The sequence below is a fragment of the Apodemus sylvaticus genome, chromosome 17, assembly GCF_947179515.1.
Source record: "Apodemus sylvaticus chromosome 17, mApoSyl1.1, whole genome shotgun sequence".
Taxonomy (NCBI): Eukaryota; Metazoa; Chordata; class Mammalia; order Rodentia; family Muridae; genus Apodemus; species Apodemus sylvaticus.
The window spans coordinates 68,665,943-68,684,426 of NC_067488.1; the positions used below are offsets into that span (position 1 = coordinate 68,665,943).

Sequence of the window (18,484 nt, forward strand, 5' to 3'; positions counted from 1 at the left end):
CTCAGTTCTCCTCTGGCTTCACTTGAGAAGGTCATTCCCAACCCTTCCCTTAACCCCAACCTGTCTTCATACTTGTAAATGATTTGTATCATTCACCAAGCTCTCTGGGACACTACCAGTCACCCAGAATGTCTGAACAATAATGCTTGGCCTTCTTGGATTGAGGCATGATCCCAACCACCCAGCCATGCCCCCCAAAAACAAGGACCAGAGGGAACTCTTCCCAAGCAGCTTCCACTTCTGGCCCCAGGTACAGGGGCAGCAAGCACCTGTCTATCATTGGTTGAGTTTACTAACCTCGCTGGCTGACTGCCTTCCTTGGGACAACCTGCTCTAACCACTCTTCTTGAAGTACTTCCCAGAAAATAGTCTGTTCTCTGGGGAGGCCTACTACCACAGCCCCTGGCTAGGGGGCTTTGAACAGGTCTTGCTGTTCAAGAAGGCTTTGCACATTTCAACGACCCCATACTTGCTCCTGGCCTCCCCTGCGTGTGCACAGGGAACTGTCCAAGGGAGAGCTGGTGGGATGGGGACTATGGCCACTTTCTGTCTGTGGGTGCCTCGCCTTCTGGTTTGACCCCATCTGTGTTTCAATAAATGCTGCTTAGACGCAAGGGTGTGTGGTGTTTTGTGTCAGCATGGAACCTTCCTGCTTCCACCAGCCAACCAATCTTAGGTCAACCCCAAGGGGTTTATCCAGTCACCCCTGTGACTCCTCCTTTTCCTGTCTATTTCCACAGCCTGATCCACTCATCCTCCTTTCTCCCTGCCAGCCTGGAGCACAGCTCTAGCTCCCCTTACGGCATCCCCTGCCAAAAAAAAAAAAAAAAAAAAAAGTCATCTTGTCCTAATCAGGGTTACTACTGCTGTGATGAAACACCTTGGCCGAAGCTACTAGGGAAGGAAAGGGTTGGTTTGCCTGTGCTTCCATATTGTGCTCATCATTGAAGGAAGCTGGACAAAAACTCTTAACAGAGCAGGAGCTGATGCAGAGGCCATGGAGGGGTGCTGCTTATTGGTTTGTTTCCCATAGCTTGCTCAGCCTGCTTATAGAACCAAGGGCCGCTTGGAAGATGGGCCCTCCCCAATCTATCACTAATTAAGAAAATACCCTACAGACTTGCCAACAGCCTGGCCTTATGCAGGCATTTTCTCACTTGAGGCTCCCTCCTCTCTGATGACTCTAACTTGTGTCAACTTAAGTAAAACTGCCCAGCACAACTAACCCCTTGTCATCTTGACATTCAAACATGTCACTCTTAAAGCCGCAACCTTTCCCTCCTCACCCCCACCGTCACACATTAATATAAATATCACAGTATAAGACACTTTACAAACTTAAAGCAGCCCACTGTCCTACAAATTCAAATAGCTTTGAAACATCCCTTTTAAAAATCCAAAGTCTTAAGCCGGGCGGTGGTGGTGCATGCCTGTAATCCCAGCACTCTGGGAGGCAGAGGCAGGAGGATTTCTGAGTTTGAGGCCAGCCTTGTCTACTCTACAGAGTGAGCTCCAGGACAGCCAGGGTTATACAGAGAAACCCTGCCTCGAATCTTGAAAAAAAAAATCCAAAGTCTTCTTTGAAATTGAAATTCTATCAACTGTGGGCTTCCATAAAATAGAAATTAAGTTAAATACTTTCTTATTTCAAGAGAGAAGAACCAGGGAACAGTCACAATCAATTCAATGCAATACCAAACTTCAACTGTGTACATAACTCAATGCCCAATGTTTAGGATACACTCGTGAGCTGGGGGCTCCTCTAAAGGGCCTGGATCACTTCTCTGGCTCTACCATAGCACACACAGCTTGGATTCTAAGCACCGTTTGGCTCTATCCTGCCTCTGCTGCTGTTCTTGGTGGCCATCCTATGGCACTGGCAAATGCTATGGTGCACAGTAAAACCCTGTGGTCTCTTGCTACAGCTGAGCTATACTTCCACCAATAGCCTCTCCTGGGCTGTCTGCAGAGACCGCAGCCCTGGCCCACAGTGCCAAGCCTCAGGTTGTTCTGCAGAGACCACAGCCCTGGCCCGCAGTGCCAAGCCTCAGGTTGTTCTCCGTGATCCCATCACACCTTCAAAACCAGTGACCAGTGGGTGACTCTTACATTATCAAGTTAGGCTCCCAAAATGAGTTCCAACTCTAAATAGGACTGAAATTAGTACCAGGATAGTGAGGTATTACTGTGGTAGACCTGACCATGTTGTGGGGAGGATTGTGGAAGGTCTTTGGAACTTTAAGCTAGAAAAGCCATTGGGTGTTGAGAGCTCAATGGGTTATCCTGTAGGACCTTGGAAGGTAGGACTGTTGAGAGCAGTACAGACAACAGAGGCTGTGTCTAAATGACCAGTTTCCTCACTATTCTGGGTAAAGGGGCAGTTCTGAGTCAGGATGCCCTGAGGGCGCGAGCACTGTTAGCTTCTGTTAGACTGATAGTCTTGTGCACCCTGCCCACATCATCCAATCTCAGCTGTAATGATGGACAGCATCCCAGCTTCCCAGGAGCCAACTGCTACTTCCTGAGTTCCCTTCACTTCCTGTGCTTGAGCTTTTCCCTCCTGACAAAGCTCCTGCTCCCTTAACCATGCTCTCCCCCACCCCTCTTGGCCTTGCTGCCCAGGTTTCCTGTTTTAGGGCAGAGAGCTAGGGAGAGAGGAGGGTTATCTCTGGGTACCTACCCACTCTGCACAGCATAATCCTCAAGGTATGGGTGATGAGCTGGGAGCCCCCAAACTCACAGAAACATATAGGCTTGAGGGATGGACTGTACCCCACCACCCCAGGGGACGGACCTGAGACTCCCACACCCTTGGTGAGTTAGGACCTTACCACTAGGAACTGCTAAGACACCAGTGATCCACTTCCTACATGCCCTGCCCCACAGCACACCGAAGTTCAATACTCCTTCCCATGGGACTCCTCAGATGTCAACACGTCCTTGGTGATGTCCCCATCCTCTGTTCCCTGTGCCCACCCATGCCTGCTTAGCCAATGAAGTTCACTCACAGAGGATTTTTATTAAAACCACCTTCCGCTCCTACCCTGCAGGCCTCATACCCAGAAACATCTAATCAGCTCCCAGAGCCCCTCATATGCACTCTGCTGAGCATAAAACCCTCACTACACAAACACATGAACCTCTACATCAGAGATCAGACATTTGAAAACCCTGGCACAGAGGTTCTCTCCTCCCCTCCTAGGGAATCTAGATATAGCCATTGCACCATCCACAGATCCAGGTACAAATACTCCCCCCACAACCTAGGCTCTGGGACCTCTCTTATAACCAGATTTCCCTCCACGACCATCATCCCCAGAGAATCTCAGATGCAGAGGACCTCTTGTAAGTATTAGAACGCAAAGTCCCAGACCTCAGTACAGGTTGGCTGTGGGTGTCTTGGGGAGTTTGCTGGGCCACCAAAGTCCAGGGCCTGGGAGAGCTGAATGAGTGTGATCTCACTTCAAGACCACGGGCTGGCAACAGACGGTGTGGGGGTGCAAGTAGACCCTCCCTGAGAGGGAAAAGATCTTCAACATCCACCTGTTACCACACCTCCTGTACCCAATGGCCATATTAAATGATCTCAGGAGAGGCACTGGAACCAGCCCCAGCCTGGACAGGGGCCAAGGTGGCAGGCACACTGGATGGGGGTTCAGCACTTTAAAGCCATACTTATGTCAGTCTGAACCCCAGTTCTGAGCACACTACACCCTCTGTTCCTTGTGAGCACCACTCCTGACTGGCCAGTGCAGCTCTCTCAGAGAGGCCCTTTATTAAAGCAACAGCGGCTTCAGACCATCTTCCCAGCTTGGGACAGGGATGTGGGGTGGGGGAGGGGATCTTTCTGTATGTGAACAAAAGGGTATGGGGTCTCTCCAAGCCCACAGCTTGACTGTATTGCTCAGTTGTGGGTGCCCCTGCGGGTAGTAGATGTGGTCTTGATGGAATAGGCCCTGAGGGCTCCAGGTCCCCCACTAAAGCTCAGGGCGTTGCTTCCCATGGTTCCCCCGAAGATAAGCCTGCTGCCACTGCCCCCAGTGGAATTCACGACAGCTGGAAGAGGAGAGGATCTGTTAGTACACACACCCCCTGCCCAGGAAACCCACCCTCTCCCCTATCCACCTTCCCACCACAGCCGCCCCCTCCTCCATCTGCCTCCCCTCTCTAATAGCCAGCACCCAGCAGCCCCCAAAAGAACTTCTGATAGTGACAGGGCCCCTCCACAGGGGCTCAAAGCCTTCTCCAACCTGTCTTCCCAGTACCCCACCCCTGCCATCTTGCTCTGGGCCACTGAGCTGGGTGGATGTGAGTTCCATGGAATCTGCCAGAACTGTATATGGAGTTGGGGAGGGGGCTCCCAGACACACGAGCCAGGCCTTTGGGCCAGACTACCCTGCTAGAGACCCAGCTAAGTTCACACAGCTCAAGGTATGGCCAAACACTTACAGATGTTCACAGGTCCCATTCCGTCTCCAGACAACCTGTGGAGCAGAGGGAAGACCCTGAGAGTGGCTCTTACCATAGTGCTGAGCTGGCACCGCTGGCCACCAGCTAAAAGCCCGCAAGCAGAATGCCCATCCCTTCCTTCTGTGTTCCCAGCTTGCCCTTAGCCTTGTTTGAAAATTCCTGAGAGACCTCTCTCCCAGCCAAGTACATAACATGTACCAAAGTCCCTCGTGTCCCACGGCTAACTTGGCCCTACCTCCAGAATCAAGGTGGCAGGTCTATTTGTGAAGACTGATGCTCTGCACTCAATTTCCCTACAAGCCTCAAGCACCTAGGGCTTGGGAAACAGTTGCTGTGTTTATTGTTTGTGAACGGCTCTGCCCTTCCTCACCAGAAGCTCTCAAAATAGGCTGTTGCCTGCAGACTCCTGTGTCCAGCCCCTAGCATGAGGCCTGGAATTAACAATTACTTAATAGGTGCTGAAATAATTAATGAATTGTTGACTGATTAACTTCAGTCCCAGCCAAGACTGCGAGGGTGGGGGCAGGTGGGGTGGCTTTCAGAAGCCTGTGGGCTTAAAACAGGTCTTGCAGTGGAAATTAAAAATCTGTCTGAGACAGCTGGGTGTGTTTGTTTTGTGACTCAGAGTCCCATTGTCACCAAGCTCTTGGCCTTGGGGTTCCATTTGCTTGGTTCAGGGAAGAGACACCTTATGTTGATGGGGAGGGGCAGTAGGACTGACTGGTGTCAGCAGCTCGGACTGAGGAAGGAAGAAGAGACAGGTTTTCTGGATGCTTCCAGGATGCCGGATCAAATAAAAAGTGGAAATTGTTAGAAGTTGGAGTAGTCAAGGTCATAACACCATCAAGCAGCGATTCCATGCCAGAATATCCAGTGTGCTGTCTAAAGGGCTCGGTGGGGAGAGGCCTAATGTCCAAGTTAAGAGTGGCTGATCTGATTTTTCATTTCTAATTCTGTGCATGTGTTGATTTTGTGACTATATTTGCAACATTGTATCTCAAAGAATACAAACTGGTAATAATCATGAACACTTCAGAGCCACACAGTCTCTGACGTGCCCAGGGATCACTGAGGAGTTGAGGGATTTAAAACAGGAAAAATCAAGAATCGGGGGCCCCATATGGGTAGAAAGAAGGTTTAGAGAGAGGTGCCTCAGAAGCAACTGCCTGTCAGCCTGCCTTCCAGGGGCCTCTGACGTTTACTTCCTCTGCCTACAAAGAAGCCAGGGAGGTAAATAAAAGTATTTATAAATAGCGTAATAAATTATCCTGAATAGGGCACACAGACCCTCTTCAACATCTGACCTGTACCCGCAACCATGTTTCCCATCCCCCTACCACCTAGGCTTTCTGCCCCAACACACCCCACTCTTGTCCCAACACACCCCTACCTTCCTATCCATTCCTTTCATCCTCACTTACACACACACACAGCTCAAGAATAATGCTCAGGAAAGAAAAAGTTCCCCCATTAAACTTAGCATTTAAAAAAATGCAAACTCCTGGGGCCAAGGAGATGGCTCCACAGGAAAGGGAGCTTGCTTACCAAGCCTGGCAACCTAAGATCAATCACATGGTGGAGGGAGAGAATCTACTCCCAAAAGTTGTGACACACTATGGCACACACACACACACACAAAATGGTATTTTTTAATTAGGATTTTTTAAGTGCAAGCAAATAAATGTTTATAATAATAATAATAATAATAATAATAATAATAATAATGAGGTGCAGGTTCCTGGTCTATAAACACTCTCCCTTTACAGGTGTTTTATCTCTACAGTGTATGCACTTCTTCCCTGAGGGCAGAAACATGGCTTACATATTATCTGACTCTATGCTGGGTTCTAACAAGTGAAAATTAACAAGTCTACTCCCATGCCTATGCCTCTCCAAATTCTAACCATCCCCAGGGCACAGCCTTGGATGTCAGCAGAAGCAATCAGCCCCTGCAGGAGTGAGAACAGAACCAGCCTCAGACTGAAGTGCTCTGTCCTGCCAGAAGCCAGCCCAGCCCCTGCTCTCACTGCAGGTGACTGTGCAAACAGCTCTGGGGACAGAGGAAATCTTCCCAGCACACTGAGTGCCACGTGGTTAGCCCAGTCAGCCATGAGAAGCAGCCTAGCCCTGTGGGTGTCCAGGGCCAGGAATCAGCAGGCCTCAACTGTATACTACCCTGCCCTCAGTTGAGCCAAAGCTTGTCCCTCTGTAGACCCTGGAGGCAATGCTCCTGACCTGCCTTCCTGAACACATGCTGAGAGTCCTGCTAGGGTCTGAGGAGACGGCCCAGTGAGTAAGAGCACTTGTCGAACAAGCATGAGGACCTGAATCTGAATCCTCAGAAATAAAAAACCAGGTGTGGCCTTGCACATCCCTGTAACCACAGTGCTGTGAGAGAGCAGTTGGGAGACAGGAGGACCATGGGGGCTTGCTAGCCAGCAGCCGAGCTCCAGGTTCAGTAAGAGGCTTTCCCTCAAAATAAGGCCAACACAGAGCAGGACACTGACATCCTCCGCTGGCCTCCGAGTGTCAGCTTAGATGTAGGAACCTATGCACATGTGTGTGCATACCCCAGACGCACACACCAAACACACAGTCACACATACGCATACCAAGAAATAAACTAGTTTTTAAAAGCCCTGCTAATGGCCCCATTTAGGAAGGGACTTAACACATGGCCTTTCCTTCTAGAACAGTGGTTCTTAATCTGTGGGTCATGAACTTTTGGGAGCCAAAGGACCCATTCCCAGGGGTTACATATGAGCTATCCTGCATATCACATATTTATATTAGGATTCATAACAGTAGCAAAATCACAGTTATAAACTAGCAATGGAAGTAATTTTATGGCTGGGGTCACCACAACATGAGGAACATGTACTAAAACCACAACATGTATTAAAAGGACACAGCGTAAGGAAGGTTGAATACAACTGTTCTAAGAGGACATTTTCTACAGGGCTAAGAAGCAATCGTAAGTTTTGTACACCCTGTCCCTCTCACCCCAGGCCCTGCAGAGGAGGGGCACCTAGGAGATGCCTGTAGATATATTAATAACAAGGACAGACCTCACTGGCCCCCAGGTCCTCCTGCCTAGCCTGCGTCTCTCACCGGCTCTCCTCGCCCTCCAGCAGCTTGCGGTAGGTGGCGATCTCAATGTCCAAGGCCAGCTTGACGTTCATCAGCTCCTGGTACTCTCGGAGCTGCCGGGCCATGTCCTGCTTGGCCTTCTGCAGGGCAGCCTCCAGCTCACTCAGCTTGGCACGAGCATCCTTGAGTGCCAGCTCCCCTTGTTCCTCAGCCTCCGCGATGCTGGACTCTAACTTGGCACGCTGTGGGCAGTAGTGAAGCCATGAGGTGAGAAGCCAACTGACTGCTGCCTTCCTACGAACCCATTCTGCAGCAGGCACCTTCCCATCTCACTGAGGATGGCTTTCCTGGCCCTGCCTACGCCCTCAAATACCAGGGACTGCTGAAGGTGAGACACAAGGATATGAGGTCCAGTGCTTAGGGTCTGGTGCTGGCTTTGCCACTTTCTAGTGGTGTAGCCTTGGGTGAATTAACCCCTTCAAGCTGAAGTCTCCTCTTTCTAAAATAGTAATGGTCACAGCATCTATTTTATAGGGATACTGTGAGGGTAAGATAAGCTAAGACCCACAAAGTCAGGCTAGAGAGACAGCTCAGTGGTTAAAAAGTACTTGTTGCTCTTGCAGAGGACCCAGGTTCAATTCCCAGCAGCCACGTGGACATTCACAACTGTCCAAAAAACCAGTCAGTCCCAGGATGCATGTGATAAAGATAAACATATGTACATGTAAGCATGACCCTCATACACATGAAATAAAGCAAATAAATATGAGCCTAATCTTTAAATTTAGATGTCTTTTAAAAACGAGATGTGCAAAGCCTTAGCATGAGACCTAGAGCACGCCACATTCTCAATCAGTATTTCTATAGTTTACAAACCTTAGCACCTTTCCACCCCTCACCAGAGCTCTGAGGCCATGGGATCCTGGTTGGGTCACAGATGCCAGTAGAGAACAAGAACCAGATGCCATCTTTAAAATGGGAACCAGCAATTTAAAAGGAAATGGGCAGGAATATGGGAGAAGTTAGAAGGAGGAAGTGGTGTAATTACATTTTAATTAAAAAGATATTTAAAAATAAGATAAAACAGGAAGCATGTGTGAATGGTCCAGATAGAAGGTTTGGATCAGAGACTGTATCGTGTGGGTTGGGGCATGGTGATACAGCTTCCATGGGCTGGGGTCTGCCGTGAGCATTGCGGCTACCCCTGCTTTGGGGCTTCCTTGGTTTGGGTCTTGATTGTGCCACAAAAGCCTGTGTGTTGAAGGTCTGGTCCCAGATGATGGTGTTGACTGGGGGGAGGTGGGACTTTTAGTGGACAGCCTGGTAGGTGGAACTGAAGTCACTGGGGATGTGTCCATGAAGGGATATGAGGAACCCTGATTCTCTCCGTGTACACACACACACACACACACACACACACACACACCATGATGTTCTGCATATCCACCCACTCAAAGTGATTATGCTCAGTGATCGAGCACTAAAACCATGAACCAATAACTCTTTCTCCTCTAAGTTGGTTCTCCGACATTTTTTCCACAGGGGTAGATAGCTGGCTAACGCAGCCACTAACAAGAGCAGTGTCACCCTCTCAAGGTCACCTCTCCACTCTAGGGTCTTCTCTCAGCTGTAGTCTCTGCCTCTCTACTTCATGGGCACCACTCAGTGGGTTCTTCTCACACTAATGTCCCCTGGGCCCCTTACTCAGATAACTGTCTGAGTAAGAACACGTGAACGTGTATGGATGTGGGGGAGATGACAAGGCTTGAGAAAGTGCCATTGTTCCTCTGAGCCCTTTGTCCCGGCCAAGAGCCTGGACTGTTTCACTGCAGGGCTACTCACTGAGCTACAGCCAAGCCAGAAGGCAGCTGCCAGCCTTGTGTATAAACCAGCCTAGAGGGCTCGGGGACTTCTGGGTGGATAAAGTTTGCTGAAGCTGCTGCAGGCATCGCCTGCTCAGGCTGAGCTGTCCTGAGCATCTCTGCTAGGGTGAAGGGGAGCCTCCCCTCATCAACACCCCCCAATTCCGACCCCCAGCCGACTTCCTGTGCTCTCAGCCTCTGCCCTGAGACTTTCATCCCTACGGTGTGGCAGGTTCCAGAAGACAGGACCAGTGAGCCAGACAGACAGATGGCTTCTGCTCATAAGGAGTATGCAATTCCAGCCACGTGAACGCTGCCAATACCTGAATAATAACCTCAAACCCTCCAGGCAGTGCAAGGTGCTTTAAGGAACTTCCGGTGGGCTGTTGGTGTGATACTGGGTGTTTAAAGAAGCCAACTTCCACAAGGGGACTCTGGTCCTAAATCCCACGGATGAGAAAATGGTGGACATAGGCGGAGCTTGGAGAATCACATTCCAGATGGATTGGAAGGCCTTGGAGCACAACTGTTTAGTGAAAGCAAGATTCAGGAAGCAGGCTAGCATGGCTTGAGCAAAGGAGGAGGGGTGTCTTCCAGAGTGAAGACGGAGGTGGGACATGCATGGACTTCTGATAGGTGTGCTGTGAGCTCCAGAGCTACAGGCAGAGTGCTCAGTGCCATAGTGCTTCATCTTTGGCAGGCAGCCCGAGGTCCCTCCACAGGCTCCATGCCCAACCACGACTCTTACCAGATTCAGCCCTAAGCCAGGGTCTGGCCAAAATCACTCCACCCGTAGTTCTCACCGAGGACCTGAGATGTGAGCCACACCCGCCTGGGCCCAGGCCTCCCAGTCTCACTCTGACCCGGACCTGACCAGCTGCCTCCCACTCGCAGCGGGATGGGACCAGGCAGCAGGAGAGTGGGTTCCCACCTGGTTCTTCAAGGTGTCGACCTCTGCCTGCAGCCTCTGGATGGAGCGGTTCATCTCCGCAATCTCATTCCTGGTGTTGCGGAGTTCATCGCTGTGCTTCCCAGCCTGGGCCTGGAGTGTCTCAAACTGAAAGGCCGAGAACACGGTGACGGCAGGGTGGACCACCCCTGCCAGCCACTGGGCCCTCTCCCCCATGCACAGAAAGCCCCTCCCAGCCTGCATTCCCAGGGAAGGGTGTTGCCTCCCAGGCACCCCTACCACCCAATCCCCACATCCACCCAACACTCCCCCACCCCCAAAGATCACACTACAGGACATTCTGACCCCTCCTAGCCAGAACCTGAGAACATGAGTCCAAGTCCGTGTTTTCACCCGTGCATGCTACGGGATCCGTGCCCTATGCTCCCTTCAAACTTGACTTCTGACTTCCTCCAGCGTCTCACCCATTTCTTTAGCAGATTGCTCTCGGCTGCTCTTACTCTATAGTAACAATTAGGTCTCCGGGGCCTGGAACACTGGACTTCAGGATCCAGCCTCTTGCTCTTTCACAAACTAGCTGTGTAGAGCTGGAAGCTCGCTCAGCCTCTCTGTGCCTGCTTCAGTGTTTAGAATGATGGCTATAGCATTGCACAGTTAAAAGGGCTGTTCTGTGGGTTACATGTGTGGAGGTGGCAGGCCATTTAACACTCCACCTAGTGTACCCTGCCTGGTTGTCACTATGAAATCAAATGCCAACAATCAGTGTGTGCCTCGTTCCTCTTCCTGTGCCCCGTCAGCCTGGGTTCTCACCTAAGGCAAGGGATTATCTTGTCACCTTTCTCATTCAGAACTCCAGAGTCTACCATGGCCCTAGCTACTGATGTCTGCCAGGTCCTGAAGGCTGGAGACAAGGTGAGGAGAAAGGTAGCAGGCACCCAGAGCCTAGCAGAAGGAGGAAAGATACCTCAGATAGCCACACACCTTGGTCTGGTACCAGGCTTCAGCCTCTGCCCGGCTGCGGTTGGCCATCTCCTCATACTGGGCTTTGACGTCAGCAATGATGCCATCCAAGTCCAGGGAGCGGCTGTTGTCCATGGACAGCACCACAGATGTGTCTGAGATCTGTGATTGCAGCTCTGCAAGCTCCTGCAGGGACCAGACAGGACATTGGGCTGCATGCCTGGGACATGATCTATCCCTGTTCCTAGACCACACTAGAACCTACCCAACCTGGAGTGGGCAGAATGGCCAGGCAGTAAAGGGGCATGGACCCAGCACATGCCAAATAGCTCTGCCCACCCTGGCTGCTAGCATCTCATTATCAGAGTCTGGTAAGATTAAAAGAGATAAAGAGAAAACGTGGTCCCCTCAGGATATAAGTCTAACATGACAGGAGCTAGTGGGGACACTGAAACCACTCTTACTCCACCATGTGACAGCACAGAATGCCGTCATCTGAAAGAATCTGGGGCTGATTTTCTTAAAGTACATATTTTAACCAGTTGCTCACATTTTTATTCCTAGCCCTGAGGAGGCTCAGGCTAGAGTATTCTAAGTTTGAGGCCAGTGTAGACTATATACTGAGTTCAAGGTCAGTCTGGTTCTGTCAGATTCTATCTCAGCACATGTGTGAACACATGTCCGAGTGTGTGTGCACATACAGGCACACAACAATCCAAAAGAAGGTAAATACAGATGTGGTTTATTAATTAATCTGTTTTCAATTTTATGACTTGCTTTTCTGTATGAACTACTTTCACGATAAGAAGAGATTACATCATATAGAATGTAGTTTTATATTTATATACATATAGCCAGCTGCATAGACATAAAACAAGCCAAAGAGGGGGAGACTGGCCCTGAGCTTGATTGCATAAACAACCTAAAGGCCCCCACTCCTGACAGTAACATGCATGCAGGCACCAGCTCTAGACCTAATGGAGGCTGGGTGATCTCGTAAAGGCAACACCCAAGAGACCAAAGAAGCATTTGGTATCCTGTCAGATGATGCTGTCCTACCTCCATCCCAAGACTAGATGTGAGATGGTATCCACTGTTATCCCCTTCCTCAGGCTAGGAGACATGACACCCACCCTGAAACTCACCGTCTCATGAAGGGTCTTGAGGAAGTTGATCTCGTCCTGCAGACTATCTGCCTTGGCCTCCAACTCCACCTTGTTTGTGTAGGCAGCGTCCACATCCTGGGTAGAGAGACAGACAGAGTGACAAGTCCTCAAGACAGAAAACAGTTAGTGGAGATGACGGCAAGTTAGCCAATGCTGCCCAAGTTTTCAGGACAAAATGCCCCTGCTTCCCCAGATATTTCCCCCCTGGCTCTCCAGGTTGCTTGCTGGATGGGCGCCAATTTCCATGCAGGATCAACAATACCTGCAGCCCAAAGAACCTGAGCCTCAAACCAAACATGTGCCCAGCTCCCAAAGGCTTCGTGACATGGACACAATCCTCACTCAGCCACAGCTGGTTGTGTGACCTAGAACAAGTCACATCCACACTGAAAGCCTCAACTTCTCAGGCCGTGTGAGTGCAGCGTCAACTACTCAGACCCCCTTTGCCCTCCTAAGACGAGCAACTCCAGATGGCCTGCTCTCCTGAATCCCTGGATGACTCCAAGGCAGGTGAGCCACAGGTAAAAACCCAGGTGGAGCTCTGTTGGTGCATTTACATCACTGTGACCACAATGCCTGACAGAAGCAAGGAAGGCTGGGAAGGCTGGGAAGGCTGGGAAGGCTGGGAAGGCTGGGAAGGCTGGGATGGCTGGTGTAAGCTCCAGCTTCCAGAAGTCCCAGCAGAGAAAGCCCAAAAGAGCACAGCAATTCACTCATCATGACTCTCTCTCTCTCTCTCTCTCTCTCTCTCTCTCTCTCTCTCTCTCTCTCTCTCTCTCTTTCTTTCTCTCCCTCTCTCTCTCCCCCTCCTTTCTGCCCAGAGCCCTAGCCCATCCATAGATGGTGTTGTCCATATTCAAAGCAGATGGTCCTCCCTCAGTCAACCCTCTCTGGAGATACCTCACCAATCTTACAAGTGATCGATAGTGATATAACTGAAAAGCAAGTCTTCCTGTGTAGCCCTGGCTGGCCTGGCATGCACTATGTAGTCTGTGCTGGCCCCAAGCTTGCAGAAGTCCTCTGCCTATGCCTGTCAAGCACTGGAATTAAAGGCATGTATTACCACATCCAGCTCCTGGGTGATTCTAAATTCAGTCAAGCTGTAACGAAGACTAGTCTTCGCACTCTCCAACCTACACTTTCTTGGAAGGCTCGTGAATCTTCAAGGCCCTCCTTGATGGCCCTCCAACCCCTCTGGCCCTCACCTTCTTCAGCAACACAAACTCATTCTCAGCAGCCGTGCGCCGGTTGATCTCCTCTTCATACCTGCAGCGGGGAGGGGATAGCACACAGCTTAGCCTCCAAACACTCACACACAACGCTCGCCTCAGTGACACACCTCAGAGAGCAGGGGTCGGGGCTACAAAACGTAATTTCCCTCACCTCCATGCATATAATCCCAAGGTTCTGAGCCTCAGCATGGAGGGAAGAGGCCCAGGAAATGCATGTGAATTAAAAGCCAAAGGCTGCAGGTACTGCTGGGGAGAGCATGCATAGCCATGCTTAGAGGCTGTACATGGAGCCTGCGCTGCTGTGCACTTCCTGTGGGATAACTCACACCCCACTCCCAGCAGCCCCACCATACAGTACCGAACACACAGAGCTGAAAACACAGAGGCAGGTCACCTGCTCAGGTCACTGCACCGTAAAGGGACAATCCCTGGCTTAACTCCCTGCAGCTGACACAACTGCACGTGCCAGACCCCTGAGGTGTGAAAAGCTTGGTGAATCAGGACAAAACACTCGAAGTCCTGAAGAGCCAGGCCATCTGGAGGATATAGCCTGCATCTTTCCCCCAACCCCCTCCTCCTCTGAAGGATCTGATGCCTGGCTTTGGGAGGATCTCTGCAAGCAGAGCAAAAGGGGAAGTGTATGCATTTGCCTGTTCCAGTGTGTATGTGGAGAATCAAAAGAACTTTTAAGAACAGGTGAGAAGGTGGCGATGAGGACTTGAGAGCTCAGGGGCACCTGGGAATGAATTGCCTGCTGAGACCGGCTGGAGGTGGCCTGAACAGCTTTGGTAGAAAGCAGGATGCCAGGCAGGAGCCAGGCTTGGGACATTCACACATCCCGAGTGGTACGTCAGTCCCGCAGAAGCTACATCTGCAATGCGGCTCTCTGAGACTCCACCTTGGTGCTGGGCACATGGGGTCCAAATGACAGGCTTGCGCTCCTGGGCCAGCCATTCCCTTCTCTGTGCCTGCTGCCTGTTCCTCATTCATCCTCTACCTGGAGCTCACAGAAGCTGAGGGGAGGGGAGCTGGGTGTGGGCTGACTGCCTGACAGCAGGGGCTGGCTGACTGGCTACCCAGAATCCTCTTGCCCTGCACCTGTCTGGTTCCACCTGCTATGAGATTGTCTGTTGACTTTTGCCCAAAGGAAGCAGCTGGTGGGAGACACTCCCCAGAGGTCCTGTTTGTTCTCCTCCAGTCAGAGCTGGTATGCCTGGTCCCTCTTAGTCACACAACCACACACACTAGCTGTCCCCGGTGCCCAGGAGCAGGGGGGCCAGGGCGGGGCCCCGCTCAAGTCTTAGGCTTTGCTCTCTGTTCAGTGAGAAGAAAGAGTTACGGGGACATTCAAAGGTGCCCACAAACCCTAGGCTTCCTGTCTCTGGTGGCTCTTTCCCTGGTCTGCCCTGAGCCCTGCTGGGTCATGCAAAACCATTAACCCCATCTGTTTCTTTCCTTCTCCCATCAGCTCTTTGGCCTCTCCTTGGAATTAAGGACCCAACTTCGAGACCAAGTTTCCTGTGACCTGCTATGTGGTTTTGACTAAGTCCCATAGGCTGTCTGGTTTTCAGTTCCTCACCTGCATGAGTGGGAAAAGGCTGTTCTAGAATAATCTGTGAGGGCTAAAAGTTCTAAAGCATTCCTATCATGGGGCACCTTCTACTCGTGGTGCCTAGGGACTTAGTCACACACCGAAAAAGGAACCAGCACTGTCAAGGTAGACAGGGTTATTTCTGACTAAACTGTGAGGGGAAATGACCAGAATGTCCCAGCAACAACCCCTGGGGGCAAGAAGGAGAGATGAGGCAGGGACTGTCCCAGCAAAGGCCGTAGCTCAGGCCGGTCCAGTGCTGAGCAGCCGTGCACTCTGACCCCTGAACCAGGGACACTTGCAGAGCGAATGTGTGAGAGAGGTGCATTGTCCCCGGGCTGGGACCCTCCATGAGGCACCAGGGACATTACTTATTCTTGAAATCTTCTACCACATCCTGCATGCTCCGCAGTTCCACCTCCAGGCGGCCCCCATCCAGCTGCAGTGCCTCGAGCTGCTGCCGCAGCCCAGCGATCTGGGCCTCGAAGATTCGGGGAAGCTGGCTGCTCTTGGCTGACTTCTGCTCCTGCAGCAGCGTCCACTTGGTCTCCAGCATCTTGTTCTGCTGTTCCAGGAAGCGCACCTGGAGGGGTGTGGAAGAGGAGGAACTTGAGGGGCCAGACTATACCTCTGCGGATGTTGAAAAGTCTGGGACCACTGTGCAGCAGAGCCCATGTGCCCACCAGCTGGTCCCCAGCTCTCAGCACTCATCTCTAGGACCCTATTTCAAGTGTAGGCCATGGGGTGGGTGCGCTTGGTCTGGTGGTATATAGGATTTCTAGCCAATTCTGCTTCAATGATATTCTCTACCTCTGCCCTTTAAATAGCCCCTTTCTTCTCTGAGACTGGGGTGAGGGGTATTAGGGGACTGACTGGACCCCTTCTATTCTGGAATTTTTCTTTCTTCCTCAGTATCTTCTCTCCTTCCTCTTTCCTCAGTCTGAAGGTGGGAGGCAAGAGAAGCCGTCTTGAAAGCAGCAGCTCAGCATCAAGGCAGGGAGCAGCCTGGGGGCTTCTTCAGTGATTCCTGGGGCAGAATAGCACAGGCAGGAAGACTGAAAGGGAGATACTGAAGCAGGGGATTGGCCCTGGCCAGACAGCCAGGCAAGACTGCAGGCCTCAGCTCCCCTGAGCACCCTCTATGAGACCCAAATCCACCTCTCATCCCTAGAAGCCCATGAATGGCAGGAATGGACAGCCAGGGAGTATCCCTTCCAAGGGGCTCCTGTCCAGGGTCCCCTCAACCAAGTCCCTATCTCCCACAGAGCCATCTGCAAAGGCAGAGGTAACCTCACCTCCTACCGACAAAGGAAGGTAGAGGAACAGTCAGGTAAGTAGGGCAGAAGCCTCCCTCCGCCAGGCCTGTATTCTCGTCATTCTCCCGGAGGGAAAGGAAGAGTCATCCCACCCGATTCCTGACTCCCCACAACCTCTTCCCAGGGAAAGGGACCCAGACAGCGAAGCACTAACTGCTGGCCTTGGCCTCCCGGGCTCCCAGTCTCACCCCTGCAACAAAGTGGCTCCAAAGCCCCAGAGATCTCGGTCAACTAAGGAAGCTGGAGAGAACTTGGGGGACAATCCTTGAGTCCTTGAGGAAAGGGAGGGGCCCAAAGCCAGTTGTTGGAGAGGACCTTGGAGACTAAAGGGAGGGTGTAAGGAGCGGTATTACAAAAAGCCCATGGAAGAACCAAGAGGAAAGAGACCCACACCGGCCTCCCAGGCAGGGCGTGGCCGGAAAGAACCGCTAGGGTATGACTCGCTGGGTCACATCGGCCTCACCTTGTCGATGAAGGAGGCAAATTTGTTGTTGAGGGCCTTGATCTGCTCACGCTCCTCTTGGCGCAGCTGCTGGATGGTGGGGTCGATGGCCACGCTCAGCGGAGCCAGCAAGCTCTGATTGATGGTGATTTCGCGGATGCCGGCGCCCACCGGACCCCCATAAGCAGAGCGCACGGCCACACGAGGCCTGGATGCTCCCAGGCCATAGAGGCTCCTGCTGCTGAAGCCAGCGTGGCCCGAGCTCAGGCGCACCTGAGCTCCGCGGCCGGGGTAGGCGGTGGAGCGAGAGCTGAAGTGGATGGACATAGCGGCTGGACGCGGCTGGACGCACAAGGTGAGGAGCAGTGCGAACTCCCTGACCTCAGGCAGTCTGCGACCTTTTATCCCTCCATGCGGGGCGGAGGCTGAGTGCATGCAGGTAGGGACAGGGCGGGGCTGGCCGCTGGCCACCTTTCTCTGCCGCCAGGGCCTTCCTGTCCGCCTGCCTTCTGCCCTCGCGCCGCCCCCAGCCGCCGCCCAGGCTCCCGGTCCACTCAGGAAGTGTCTGCAGGAGGCCGAGACGCCATCACCCACACCTCAGGCAGGTTGCCCAAGATACCCACAGCCCAGGCATCTCTGGACCTCAAAGAGACCCCCTTACAATTGGCAGGGGAAGGCTCCCTGGAGCAGGCCTGCCCTGGGAGATTCCTGAGACCAGCAGGAAAGTCAGGTGCTACAAGAGGAAGAGCCAGACTAACTACAGCTCCTGTTGAGAAAGTTGAACCCCCTCGCCCGCTGGCTGGGGAAGCCCTAGGCATCCTAGGAATCTCCCTCCAGGCCCAGCTGCTCCTGGTGAGCTCAGCTCAGTCCTTGAGTAACCTGCACCCGTGATGAGCCTCACTGGGATGAACTGTATTCAGTAACTGCACCCTCCCCACCGTCCAAGTTCAGAGGGCTTGTCTCACCCCCTCCTCAAACTACTGTTTGGGTTCCTGGGATGCCTTTGCGTACCCTTCTGCGCCCTCACACCCCCAGACACACCAGTATAAGTATATATGAGTCCAGTCTGTGCACGGGGATCTGGATTCACAACTGAACACAGTTGCATGCACATGTGTGTGTCCAGCCGGTCTCCCATTCACATCCAGATGCTCCTCCCCTCTCTGCCTCATTTTCCAGCTTACATATCCAATAGGCTGTGCCTGAGAAGGGAATCAACTAAATCTGGCCTCGGGTAACCCGTGGCAGTGTGCTAAGTGCTCCTTGGAGTGCTCCCGGACTTCCAGTTTTCCCAGACTCTCTTGGCCAGCCTTTAGCTCTCCTCTGGCTCCATAAGGTGACCCCACTGGTCCTTTAGAAACATCCTAGGGGGAGGAGGGTGGGGAGGAAATGTTCTTCCTGCTTTGCTTTTTCAGGTAGAAGCCCCTAAGCTGGCAGGAGATTCC

At 52.1% G+C, this 18,484-nt stretch overlaps 1 protein-coding gene across 1 annotated transcript; it reads right to left on the minus strand.

The window, feature by feature from the left end:
- Positions 1 to 3,758: 3,758 nt before the first annotated feature.
- On the minus strand, positions 3,759 to 17,698 carry Krt7 (keratin 7). Its single transcript, XM_052161183.1, has 9 exons — positions 17,061 to 17,698; positions 15,653 to 15,864; positions 13,664 to 13,724; positions 12,438 to 12,533; positions 11,314 to 11,478; positions 10,354 to 10,479; positions 7,582 to 7,802; positions 4,450 to 4,484; positions 3,759 to 4,056 (listed from the first exon to the last, which is right to left on the minus strand). The coding sequence occupies exons 1-9, from the start codon at positions 17,472 to 17,474 to the stop codon at positions 3,905 to 3,907; spliced, it is 1,482 nt and encodes a 493-aa protein (XP_052017143.1). The 5' UTR covers positions 17,475 to 17,698; the 3' UTR covers positions 3,759 to 3,904.
- Positions 17,699 to 18,484: the final 786 nt, after the last annotated feature.